General features: G+C 39.9%; 1 protein-coding gene across 14 annotated transcripts in view; it reads right to left on the bottom strand.

Annotated features, from left to right (window-relative positions):
* The window catches only part of PHLDB2 (pleckstrin homology like domain family B member 2), a 112,927-nt gene that overhangs the window by 26,611 nt on the left and 72,728 nt on the right, over window positions 1–13,588 (bottom strand). For 12 of the 14 annotated variants that reach the window (XM_048933438.1, XM_048933440.1, XM_048933437.1 and 9 more), the window contains one exon: window positions 4,668–4,796. The exons of the other annotated variants lie outside the window; for them this stretch is intronic. In XM_048933438.1, coding sequence (XP_048789395.1) covers window positions 4,668–4,796 — 129 coding nt within the window. The remainder of the gene's footprint in view (window positions 1–4,667; window positions 4,797–13,588) is intronic. 14 annotated transcript variants of the gene reach the window in all.

Below are 13,588 nucleotides of genomic sequence, written 5' to 3'. Positions count from 1 at the left end.
TATCAACATATTCTCATTGTTTTCCAAAGATGTGCTTTTCACTTGAAGTAGATAACAGAGAGATCCAAAGTAAAGACATGGGCTACAAATGACAAGAAAGCAGTTACCTCCAGTACAGAATCACCTCATTCACACCTGCCATCCACCTTCAGTTTTTAAAATAAATGGAAGGGCCTGGATGAGGTATGAAAATCAGGAAGTTCAGGCTGCTTGGTAACAAATGAATTGTTACTTGGACAGAAGATGAGACAGATTCCAGAGAAGGCAACTGACAGCCAGAAGGCTGCATAGGATTTTAGAACAATTGTTCTCATTGTAGGCAATGACTTCCTGAGCGAAGAGGAGAGTACCTCCACTCCTGCCCCTTTTACTACAACAAACTTACATTAAAATACTTAACTTAAAAAACTCTTAAGAAACCACAAACATGATGCTTCTATATTGGACTTTGAAATCACAGACTTCTCCAGCATTACTACTACTTGTCCTGGCACTGGACAAAATTCAGTGGCAGAGTACCAAGTCCTTCCATCCAGAGTCCCCCAAAATCTGTAAAAATTAGATTTTTCTCTGAATAGTTACTTATTTCTTAGCAACCAACACTGTATTTTCAGATCTTTGCAGGAATCTAGGCATCTAGTCTCATCCTCCATTTATGCATAATAAATACATATAAGTGCATAAATGCATTATGGAAATAAGTTTTACATAAGCCATCAGAAAGATTACTGCTTTCCCTGACTGCCTTCTAGAAACCCTCAGGTTTCATCAGGCTTTAATGAAGTGTTCCCCCTGTCCAGCACAAAAGGTGCATGTCTGTGACAGGCACTGGGAAGCAACCCACCAGTCAATAGTCTACACAGATCTTGTTAACTGCCTGCTTCCCATCTCAGCCCAAATTCCAGATCCACACCATGGTCAGATGCTACAAGGAAATACGCTTCTGGCAATAGAATACCACAACATATGGTCCCTCAAGTTTAAGTATTTAATTCTATACTCCCTATTCTTAGGGGAGATTTTTTTTTCTATTTTGGATAGAATGCTTATGAAAAAGTCCTAACTTTTCTCACCCTTGATATCACAATACTGTGCACTTCAGTGCAGTGAAAACTTCAGTGAAAACTTCTACTACTTCAAGCACAGCAGCCTCAGCTAACTCCCACTACAACTGGCATAGAATAATATGCAACAGAAACAATTTTGCATCAAACTGCACCCCACATTTCAAGTTTTGTCCCACTCTCAAATCCAAAATTGATATTAAGCCAGCCTGAGTGAAAAAAAAAGAAAACCAACCCAAAAACAAAACAAAACAAAAAAATCAAAGAATCATGGAATACCTTGAGTTGGAAGGGACCCATAAGGATCAAGTCCAATTCCTGATATATATAACAACACAGATTTCTAGAAGCCTCTTGGTAGTCAATAGTGGAAAAGGATTTACTACCATCCCATAACTATAAGATTGCAATTTCTCTTGAATTAACACGTCAAGTAAGTCACTCACTCGGAAAGTAATATCTTTCCATAGAAATTACAACTGATACAAAGTGTACAAGAACACTATTTGACAGAGCAAACTCTTGGCTACAAAACACTGTTTTTCAACAGAATCTCCACAATTATGCATTTTTGCTAGCGATCAATAAGAGACTGCACAACATGCTAGAAAAAGTCTGCACAAGCAGAGGTGACTCGTTTCACAGCTGCTGTGATGGTGACCTTGCCAGGAAAATGATACCCATGTTACATCTTTGATTGGCCCAAACAGATGGAAGTCAGAAGGCACCAAATTCAGACTACATGGTGCGTGTGGTAGGACAGTCCAGCCAAGACTGGTGATGCACTCCACAGTCTTCCATTTGGGGCGTGATGTTATCATGTTGCAGGAGAAAGGCTGTCTTCTCAGGTCTGAGTCTGCAAGTCCAAGCCTTCAGCTTAGTCAGCACTACAACATAGCTGTCAAAGTTGATGGTTTGCCCAGGTTCCAGGAAATCCAGAAGCATCCAGAAGACTGAAAAGCTGTGTGGAGTAAAAGGATCTGGGGGTATTAGTCAACAGATGGCAGAACATTAGTCAGTTGTGTGTCAAGATGGCCATGAAGGCCAATGGCATCTTGGCGCGTATCAGAAATAGTGTTGCCAGCAGGAGCAGGAAGGTGATCATCTCTCTGTACTTGGTACTGGTGAGGCCACCTTGAGTACTATGTTCAGTTTTGGGCCCCTCAGTACAAGACACTGAGGCCCTAGAGAAAGTGTCCAGAGAAAGGCAGCAAAGTTGATGAAGGGTCTGGAGCACAAGTCTTATAGGGAGTGGCTGAGGGAACTGGGATTGTTTGGTCTGGAGGAGACTCGGGAAGAGACTTTATTGTTCTCTAAAACTCCCTGAAAGGAGGTTGTGGTGAAGTGGTGGTTGATCTCTTCTCCCAGGCAACAGCAACAGGACAAGACAGAAAGGCTTTGAGTTGCGTCAGTGGAGGGTTAGGTTGGATATCAGGAAAAACTCTTATCTGAGAGAATGGTGAGGTACTGGAACAAGCTGCCCAGGGAAAAGAGCAGAAGTGGCACTTAAGGACATTGTTTAGTGGGCATGGTGGTGACTAAATGTTGGACTAGGTGATCTAGCGGTCTTTTCTAACCTTAATGATTCCATGATTCTTATCACAAAAAGACAGTGCACATCATTTTACCTACTAAGGGCTTCATCTTGAACTTTTTCATATGCCACAACTTCACCGGCTGCCAACTTGACTCCTACTCATAGTGAAAACACCAGATCTCATCATCTCATCACCAGTAATGATGTAATCCAGGAAACTGTCACATTCAGCCTTGTATTCATTCAGTAGGTCCTGACAAGCTCATACACACCTCTTTCTGTTCCTGCGTGAGCATTTAAAGTTATTTCCAATATTGCAGTGTTGCTACCATTTCCAACATTTTGAAGCCCATATTCAATTCCATACACAGTTCCTTGGTTGTAATCTGCCAATTCAAGCAGATGAACTGATAAAGATGCTGTTCATTTTGTATGTGACAGCTGTGCATGGACATCTGGAACATGGCTTGTCTTTCACACTACTGTTGCCACTGCTGAAACACACCGCCCACTGCCTCACTGTGCTACACCCACTTTTGGTCTCCAGAAGCACTAAGCAAGTGCAGATGAACATCAATGGTGCAATTTTTTCCACACTGAGGAATTCAGTGACATACCTTTCTTCACCCACATTCCCCTGTCAGGTGTTGTTTTGCCAGAGTGCCCCTCTGCTGCCATCTGTTGCACAGCAACAACATGAGAGGGAGTATTTATGGGAAGGTTCAACTTCTGCTATACCACCAACATCCATCTCTGACATCATGGGCCAATATAATAAAAGAGGAAGCATTACTTTCTGAGCAGCCCTCATAAATGACTGCACAGGAAAGGATTTCCTTTAAAACTTATGAGTTACTCACTAAGGTTTCTTTTTCATTTGCTTTTTTTGTTTTGTTTTGTTTTGTTTTTAAACATAACATTAAAAAATCCTTATATGTCTCAAAGGCAGTAAACAAACATCTTAGTTACTACAGAAGAATTTAAACTTGTGTTTTCTGAAGTTGGACTTCCTTACTTCAGGCTCCTTGAAAAACAAAACAAAATTCTACAAATAAAACAATCTAATTATTATACATTTTTTTAAAAACTATAAAACAAAAGATTTTTTATGGTCACTGCTATGAAAAAACTTATTACTGGTACAAAAATGCTCAGCTCAGAAAAGAAAAATAAAAACCAGAAGTTTCACTTTCAGACGTTATCTTGAACTCACAATATTGAAGCTTTGGATTGAAGCTCCCCCTGTTATATATATAGTTGGTGTATATATATACATATATATATATACATACATATATATATACACATACATATATATACATATATATACCAACTATACATGCTGCATAATCTATTTAATATTGATACTCAAATCTTCCACAGAAAATAAATGTACCTTAACTGACAATACTGTAGCTTTTTCTGTTGCAAATATAATAAAGCCAAGTTGCAAGTAGACCATACAAAGATTAAAAGAAAAAAAAATAACAACAAATGTGAAACTGATGAAAATGTAGGAAAAATAAAACCATTAAAATAAGTGATATAATCTTCACAATGATAAATTCAAAGCGCAGTTTGGCCCAACAACTAACTTATGTACTGAAGAAAGGATGTTATCCATGGTGTGAGACAGCAATTTAGAGCAATGCAAAGGAAGAGTACATAACACAAAATTAAACAATATTGCTAGTAAAGCGTTAAAATGGTTCATCTTGCTAGCCAATGTTCAATATCATCTGGGTGAGCAGAATAAACGAGCAATGCTCAATTACCCATCTAAACATCACCATTCCAAGACTCCATGCAATCCAGCAGGCTTCAGGTGCTAATTACAGGTAAGTAGCCCAAAGCTTTAGAAACATTCAACACGGAATGCTTTCTAATCCACCCATTTGCACTCTATTTGGTTGCCACTATTCAAAATATTTATTGCAAGCATTCTACAAAAAGGAAACTCTGGCGCAAATATCTTCAGGCAACTCATAGGATACCTGAAGCGGAATATGTTAGACTTAACTCTAAAATCAACAACAAAAAAGTTAATCTTGAAACTCGCTACTGACCCTCTTCAGCTGCTGCTGTAACTGTTCCCTCATGGACTCAGGGCAATTATCAAGCTGCGTCTTCTGCTCGGAGTAAAGCTCCTGAAGCCTCTCTAGTTTTTCCCTCTCAGCATCAAGTTTTAATTTTTCCTGAAGCATGAACCAGAAAATAAACAGAATTACCTTCAAACTGAAGCAGTTGTTAGTGATTATGACAGTGTGTGGCAAAAACTTAACGAACAGTTGAAGCATGTAGGTCAATGACAGAAATTGCTTGTTAGTTGAAATACAATCATGGGATGCAAAATGATAGAAACAAAACATTAATAATTTTAGTAGGGTAATTAATTCTCTCCCTTATCACTGCACTTTGTCCCCACATGTGGATGATGCCTTAATGCCCGCTGTTCAAATGCTTGTCTCACCTAATGAAAAAAAAAATGGAAATGATATCCATGTTAGTCAGGTAACACATGAAGGAGAGAGAAAGCAGCAGCTTTTAGAAAGCAAAATGGATGGAAAATGATTGCACTCTAGCAGTGAGCAGAAAATGGCTTTTCCCAAGAAAATGAATCACATGTTTGCGTGCTTCTGGACAGATAAGTACCTTTAGCAAGCAGTGAAAACACAGAATGAGACAGAGCTTTATAAAGAAATAACTCTGGGACAGGAAATCCTGTCGCAACAGAAACACCAAATGATTTAACAAATAAATTCATTTGCTTCAGGATACAGGAACTGTAACCATTTCTTGGAATCAAAGGCGACGCTCTGTCTTCCTGGTCTCTGTAACTAGCTCAGCTTTATTCTTGTTCCACTAGAGCAGCAGCACTCAACATACTGCTTATTACTGTCAAAAGCCTCTACCCTTTCAACCTTCAATCAAAGGCTACTTGTTTTGTGTGCAGCACTACTTTCAAGACTGATTGCAAATCATTTCAAATCACCTTGTAGATTATTTGTCTATGGACTCAGACTCAGGAACCCATAAATTGGAGTTTAGAGAATTCTTTCAGTGTCTTTTACTTGCATGTACCGTGGCTAGCACAGCAGGTACATTTTCTTCAAGAGAGTAATTATTAACTTGAAAAAACAAATTGCCTGATATGCCAGAAAAACTGAAGGTATCAGTAAGTCTCTGGAGACCACTCTCTACTTCCTCCAAGAGTCACACTGGTACAGCTCCCTTTATCTACTTTCTGTTCTGTAGCTATGCATCTCTTCTCAGTTGGTTTTCTAACTCTCTCCAATATTCTACAGCTCAGAATCAGCCCAAGCATTCCAGCTGCTTCTTCTGGATGCTCCAAGAACAGTTCAAGTCTGCCACAGCATCCACACACTTCCCTCTTTCAGTCCCAACCATTATTAAAGTCAAACATGTGTCTCAGCAGGTGCAACATGCTCAGCTTGGCAGCATCCTTATGACACACGCCATAGAAAATTACTTTTGTATGTAGAACTTGCCATTTCAAACTGTGAAATGGGCCTTCTCCAAAATCTCCCCTTTGTTGACAAAGTTGTCAAACTCTCCCACACAGTGCACAACGACAAATTCACAATAGCTCCCTGCTTTCTTTAAAGTTGTATCTCTAAATATGAGTGGGATCATTGGCTGGGATTTCTTTTCCCTAGTATTTAAAAATAACACGAGGAAAGAAACATTCAATCTCAAGGTGAATCAAATTTCCAGCTCTGCTGTTTCCATTCACACGTGCAGTTTCTCAGCACATATAATTAGATGAACAAAGTGGTGAACACAACAGTTGGTTGGTATTTGTTCTTAAGCTTGTAGAAGTGAGCAACTGGGCCAGCATATTCAATTACCTGCACTTCCTTGACTACTTTCTGTCTTGCAGCAGCATAAGCAAGGCTCAGAAACACAGAGGATGAAACATGCAAGGGGCAACATGAGGGAAAAGCACGCAACTCTTGAGATGTCACCTCCAGACCTCCGTCCCTATGGAACCACATTTGCTGAATCATCCTTCCTTCACTGCATAAAGAATCTTGAATAAATCAGTAGTTCCCCTCCTGACAAACCTTGCTGTTCAACCTACAGTCTGCCACATTGCTAGGCAAGTATAAAGAGGAAGATGGAAACAAATCTAAAGCTGCAAGGACTTCTGTGACCTTGCATACAGTACTGCTCATCTGAGGCTATTAATAGCTCCCTACATGTCTATGTGCTGCAAGAAGCACACTCACTTGTTAAGAACCAAATCAAACTTTGTGTGTGAAGAGACATCATCAGCAAGAATAAAACTCACTGAGAATCATGCCAGAGATACTATTACTTCCTCAAGAAATTAGGAATGTATTCCTTTGAGATTGAAAGTGATCCTCATTTGTCCTATATATAGCATAGGAAGTGCTCACATCCCACCAAACTGTCTCCCTCCAAATTGTGCAGTCTTACAGGAAATATCACTTTCAGCAGTGAGAGGCACTACACGTTTTGCAGCTGTGAAGTTCAGTTCATCAACATCTCTAATTTTGCATTGGTAAAGATAATTCAATTCACAAAAGTAGTTTAATAAATAAACGAACAATCAGACTGTTCTTTTCATTCAGACTCCAGATCCAGGTGAGCTCCTTTAGGAGGAAAATGATCGAGGACTGTAAGCTAAGTGCAGGACACAGGTGAGGCAGACCAGTGGGTACCATGTGCTCAAGACTAGCCAGGGCACAGCTGTGAATAGAGCCCAAAGGCTTAAGCTGCACATCCTCACCTCAGCCACACAGACTTGTGCTCATTAGACATTTTCCTGCAGACAACTGCCTCTCATCCCCAGTGCCCACCTCAGAGCCACACTATCCATAGTCTGAATTGTTGCCACTCTCTTTCTACAGAAGAGAAATAGAGCTCACTAAAACACAGCACTTGGTCTTAGCTAGCTACCCAGCCCATGCTATGTGCTGCCTCCTCTTACAGGTTACATGAACTTGGGATCAACCAAGACAGACAACAGGAGTGACTGGTGTTTTGATGATGTTGGGGCACAGCTTGGATCAGTTTTGAAAGGTATCTGAATACCATGAAGGACAGCAGCAGAAAGAAGTGAGCTGTAATGTTGTCATCCCCTAAAAGCAGACAAGATGGTAGCAAAGCACCCATGCTATGAACACAGAGGTTACACAGGTCACAAAAGGAATTTATAGCTAGCAGAACTGATTTTACGGGCAAAATGGAGAGAACAAAGAACATATATTCAGCACACATAAAACATATCACTAATAACCATAGAATCACAGAACCATTAAGGGTGGAAAAGACCACTAAGATCATTTAGTCCAACTGCCAACCTATTGCCACCACGCTCACTAACCCATGTTCCTCAGTGCCTCACTTACACAGTTTTTGAGCAGCCCCAATGATGGTGACTCCACCACCTCCCTGGGCAGCCTGTGCCAATGCCTCATCACTTTTTCAGAGGATAAATACATATTTTTTTAATATCCAATCTGAACCTCCCTAGGTGCAACTTAAGGCCATTACCTCCATTTACCTGGGATAAGAGGTGATTAGATTAAAGACAATCATAGCTTCTGTAAGAATGGGAACAAAAGAAGGAAAAGAGAGATTAATTGCTTATGTGTTATCTCCTGCAGTTAAGGATGCCCTATGTCAGATCAACACTGCTACTAGCTCACCATGAAATGGACAGTATGGCTGAGTGAATAGGGGTCATTCTACAGCCTGAAAGAAAGATGAACTGTAAAGAAATCCCCTTCCATTCAGCAGGCTCTCCTAGTCAAAATTCTCCCTCTAAAGCACTCCAGGATTATCCTCATTTCAACTCACCTGCAACTCATCATGTTGAAAGGTAGCAAGGTCTTATTACCCACATCAAGCTTCACATGCACGATCTGTCTCTCAGTATGGAGCAGGCTAGTCTCACAGCTCTCACAGGTTTCTCAGAGTAAGGAGAAACGTATGTAGCTGTTTGTTCCGAACAGCATCTCCATTTCATTTCCATGTTCTCACCTCCAGTCAAATTTCCTTCTTTTACACTCCAAAAGAACATTCCACCCTACTTCCCCAAGACTACAGAAAACAGAAGGACTGCATATGCTGGAAGTGTAGGAGGAAAACAGACAAGAGAAATAATTCCTTTACGATTGGATGTAGTGTCAAATTACAAAGTTTTTCAATTCAGTAGAACATTTTCAGGAAGAAGCAAGAAAATTAACCATTATCAACTCACTGATAAAACTGGTCTACACCTTGCTGTGAATTAAGAAAATAGTCTACTCCCTAACAAGCTAGGAAACATTATATGTGCTGAAAGAAGCAAATGTTGGAAGAAGTATTAAATCTGAACTCTTACAAAACTGAACCCGTTTCCAGCACAGTGGCTGGATTAAAAAATAAAAATAAAAATCAGACCACACATATGTCTCATTAAAAGAAAATATTGTTGAAATTAAGCAGATTCTCCTGTGAACATGCACACACTCTTTATTTTCAGACAACTCTTTACTGCACTCTTTGGCCTCTTTCAGGAGAGAAAGAAAAAGCTTGTCATGATTTGGTCTCTAAATCTCTATGGATTTCATGAAGGAAACCATTAAAGGACCAAAAAAAAAAAAAAAGTATGCCAGGCCTATGAAAAGGAGCATAATGTGATAGAAGAAGGTATTTCACAACAGTTATTGTTACTGTACAAGAAGTAACTAGTACAAGAAGGATGTGGAGCTCTTGGAGCAGGTTCAGAGGAGGGCCACTAAAATGATCAGAAGGCTGGAGCACCTCTCCTATGAGGAAAGGTTGAGGGAACTGGGCTTGTTTAGCTTGGAAAAGAGAAGATTCTGGGGAGACCTCATTGTGGCCTTCCAGTGCTTGAAGGGAGCTTATAAACAGGAGGGGGAATGGCTGTTTTCAAGGAGGGGAGTGAAAGGACAAGGGGTAATGGTCTTAAACTGGGACAGGGGATATTTAGGTTAGATATTAGGAGGAAGTTTTTTCCCACAGAGGGTGGTGATGCCTTGGAACATGCTGTCCAAGGAGGCTGTGGATGCCCCATCCCTGGAGGCATTCAAGGCCAGGCTGGATGTGGCTCTGGGCAGCCTGGTCTGCTGGTTGGTGACCTGCACATAGCAGGGGGGTTGAAACTGGATGATCTTTGTGGTCCTCTTCAACCCAGGCCATTCTATGATTTTATGTCTCTCTCATGACTGTTTTTAAAGAGAACATGGGAGTTCAGATTTTTCTCCTTGATTCTTGTAATCATCTTTTTCCTTATTATTGTCTTCTCTACAGGGTATCTTTAAGTTGGTATCCAAAAGATGCAAGTATTCCTCAGAATACTTAATTGTATGTCTTGACTTAAGGAGGTTAATAATCATAGAATCATAAAGAATCATAGAATCATAAAGAATCATAGAATCATAAAGAATCATAGAATCATAAAGAATCATAGAATCATAAAGAATCATAGAATCATAAAGAATCATAGAATCATAAAGAATCATAGAATCATAAAGAATCATAGAATCATAGAATGGCCTGAGTTGAAAAGACCATAATGATCATCTAGTTTCAGCCAATGTTGTAGAGAAGATAACTCAAGTGTTTAAAAACATTGCTTACATCTAGTTGAACTAGAATCTGACCAGGAATGATCTAAAACACTATGCTATGGCATCCACATTTGTCAGAGTCATAATGCTAAAAAAAAGTAGGGAGAACTATGAATCCAGAAGAAAAAGAAATCATAAGAGATGACTTGTATCTTTGATTGCTGTAGTCTCCTTTCGCATGAATTATTAGAGAGATGTTCTTTCCTTGGCTCCATTCATCTTTACAGAACTAGTTCAGCAAAGAGACTGAGCTTCAAATGCTTTGGCACGTCTGGGATATTCTGCTGATCACTAAAAAACATTTCCACGAAAGCACGTAGACAAAATCTCACGTATTCCAAAAGAAGATGAGTTACCCATTGCCAGATGCTCCTGCTTTCTGCTCTTGAAAAGGAAAAGGAAACCCTGGGTGATAAAGGAGTTCCAGAGTATGTACTTCCACCACGACACAAAGCAAAGGTCCTCTGGAAACAAAGGAATAACCTCCCTCTTGTAAAATGCAGTCTAAACCTAGATAATTGTTTTGAAACTCACTGCCAAAAGTCCCATTTAACTATGATTACCTCCCACAGCACTTCTGCTGAATTCATTAATCATTTTCACTTATCCCTGTTTATTCATTAATCCATTCCTTCTTCCGACAGCTACGTTGTTATTTTCATGCTCTTACTTTGAGATAAAAGGCATGGCAAATCATTAAGTGATCTTCTCCACATATGCTAGACTGCACATTCAAAATGTAATTTGGATTAGGGGAGCACAGTATGGGAAGAAAAAAAAGTACTTTGCAATCTGGATAACATCGTGTCAAGCAAATAAAATTTTCTCCAACTTCCTTGTACACAAATACGAATTTGAAGAAGTCGCATGAGCCAAAGAGACAGCACAAGAAAGTTGTGACTGGGAATAGCACCTCAGTTCCACCCTGTTACTGAACTGGGAACAACAGCATCATTATTGTACACCTTCAGTACAGCAGTATGACATTACAAAGGGCCAAAGTTTGACGGAAGGCACTAAAGGAGACTGGCTGACAGGCCTATCTGTTTCTGAGGACTGTCCATTTCCAGTCTCTCCAAAGCAGGCAGGGCTCAAAAACACTGTCAATATCTGGAGCAAAGCTCTTTTCCAGAGAGTTTCAAGTTGTGCGTGTCAAATTGTGTTAGTAGTGACTTATCAGGATTGTTCCTGTGTAACTGGAGCCTGTAACCAATAGCCTAGATGCTACTATTCAAATACGTAGTTGGTCATCATCTTCTGTGGAAGAAAGAAGAAAGGTATGCTCAGGAAGTATGACCACAGAGGCATAGCTGAACCTCCTTCCATACGCTACCAGGATTTCTAGCACAGCTGAGAGCTCAGATAGTAGAAGGCATAGGCCATGCCCAATCCCCAGCCCTGAAAGCAGCTATCCCTGCCAGGAGAAGTGAGTACTCCCAGCACTTGCATCGTGCACAGTCACACCACTACCAGAGCAATGCTAATTCCTGCAGTGGCGTTGAAAGGCTCTGTCTTTTTCTTTGCAAAATGGAACTGCTCGTAGCTCTTCTTTCTAAAACCTAACTAAATTGACACAAATTGCTTTGCTCCTTTGCTTTGCTTTGAAACTCACCACAGGACATTCACTACATCATCTTCATCATCACTAACTCATTCATTCTTTCTCACTGTTAGTCCTGCCATGTGTTCACGGAGGGCTGAACACTTGGCTTTCAATAAGATGAAAATGCAACATACCATGTTAACATAAACACAATTGCAAAGATGCAGGGACACAAGACATTGTACCACAGCAAAGAGCTCAACACCACAGCCAGGAACTGAACTCACAAGTCTCCTTCCCTTCTGTCTGTAAGTACATTTTCCACCTGATGTACCTGCATAGCAAGCACTTCCCTGTTTTCAGAGGCTAGAAATTTCCTTCTAAACTGAGGCTTTAAGACTGTGTAAAGGTTGGTAAAACTCTGTGTTCTCATCTCATCTCATACAAAAACCATAAAAATAGTCACAGACTCAGGTAGAAAGCAATACAAAAACTTCCACCCATGCTCTATTTCAAGAACATAACGCGGCCCAATAATTAGGTTGTATATCATGATCTCCCTTTTTAAGAATTTCACAAGATTTTCAAACAGGTGCATCAGTAAGGATGAAATGCAGTCAGGCAAGGGTTTCCTGTCAAACAGGTGCTGAGATCAGTGACAAATTCCAGGAGATACTCAAGGCATTCCAGAAACAAGTGCCATCATGCCCAGCACTAATGCCTCAGCATCATTTCAAGAATGAAATCAACTATCTATTTCACCTCAAGAAGGCACCTCACAGCAAATTCAGATGTCAGTCCCCTGCCCTAACAAAAATGTAACTGCTGTCTGAATGAATGGACCCAACAACTTCTTGCTACAATACACCACCAACACCAAACTACCCGTATTATTACAAGTAAAACATAAAGGCAACTGCAGAAAACTGTTACCACTGTACAGATACTAGAGCACTTGCTCTTCCAACAAACAGTGCAGAAGTAACATCAAAAGAGTGGCAATTATCAGCCAGAAGCTGAGCCTGCATTCTGTTAAGGAGGTCATCTGCTTTCCAATTTATACAAAATGTATTACCTAGTGCTTCTACCTAAGCACCACTCTCCTCGTGGAGTCTGGTCCTGTACTACTAAAAAAACAAGATTTTTTGCTACTGTGGACAAGATCTGAAGGGGCTGCAACCTTAAACATACTGACACACAAATCAAGCTTTAAAAAATACTGTTCTCTAAAACCAGCCAGAACTGTTAATTGACATGGTGAGTGCTGGCTGTTTCACTGGTTGACACTAATTTTTCCAGAACACTTTCAGGTATTTTGCTTAAGATTTTTTTTTTTTTTACACTTTCACTTATATTTCTCCAAAAGTACTTCCAGTATTAACTGAGCCAAGGCTCTAAACCTACTGCAATCACTCACACCTGTTTTGTTTTGTTGTTTTTTTCAACAGCATGTGAGAAAAGATTACTAAAATAGAGTAACTAACTTCACCAGTATGCTCTGTGCTGAGGGAACAAAATATTTTGAATGAATTTGCTTTCTCCAGGCTGCTTTCCATGATTGTTTGTCTGAAATTTTAAGTTAGACTTAGTACTGTGATTTTCTTCTTCTAATACACTAATGCAAGGATATTATCTGTTACATATTTGATTACATGGAAATGTAAACAACATGCAGGATTTAAAATAATTTCCATGAGTTTTGTTGAACTTGGAACCCACCAGAGAACAAATAAAAAAGCCAAAAGATCTTTTGAACTGTTATTCGTTACCAGTGAAACCAAGCTCGGTCTGCAAAAGGATACTGCTATACCTGCTTGCG

The sequence above is a fragment of the Lagopus muta genome, chromosome 1 (genome assembly GCF_023343835.1).
Source record: "Lagopus muta isolate bLagMut1 chromosome 1, bLagMut1 primary, whole genome shotgun sequence".
NCBI classification, from domain to species: Eukaryota; Metazoa; Chordata; class Aves; order Galliformes; family Phasianidae; genus Lagopus; species Lagopus muta.
The sequence above is the reverse complement of the archived record's forward strand: the minus strand, read 5'-3'. Positions and strand labels throughout refer to the sequence as shown.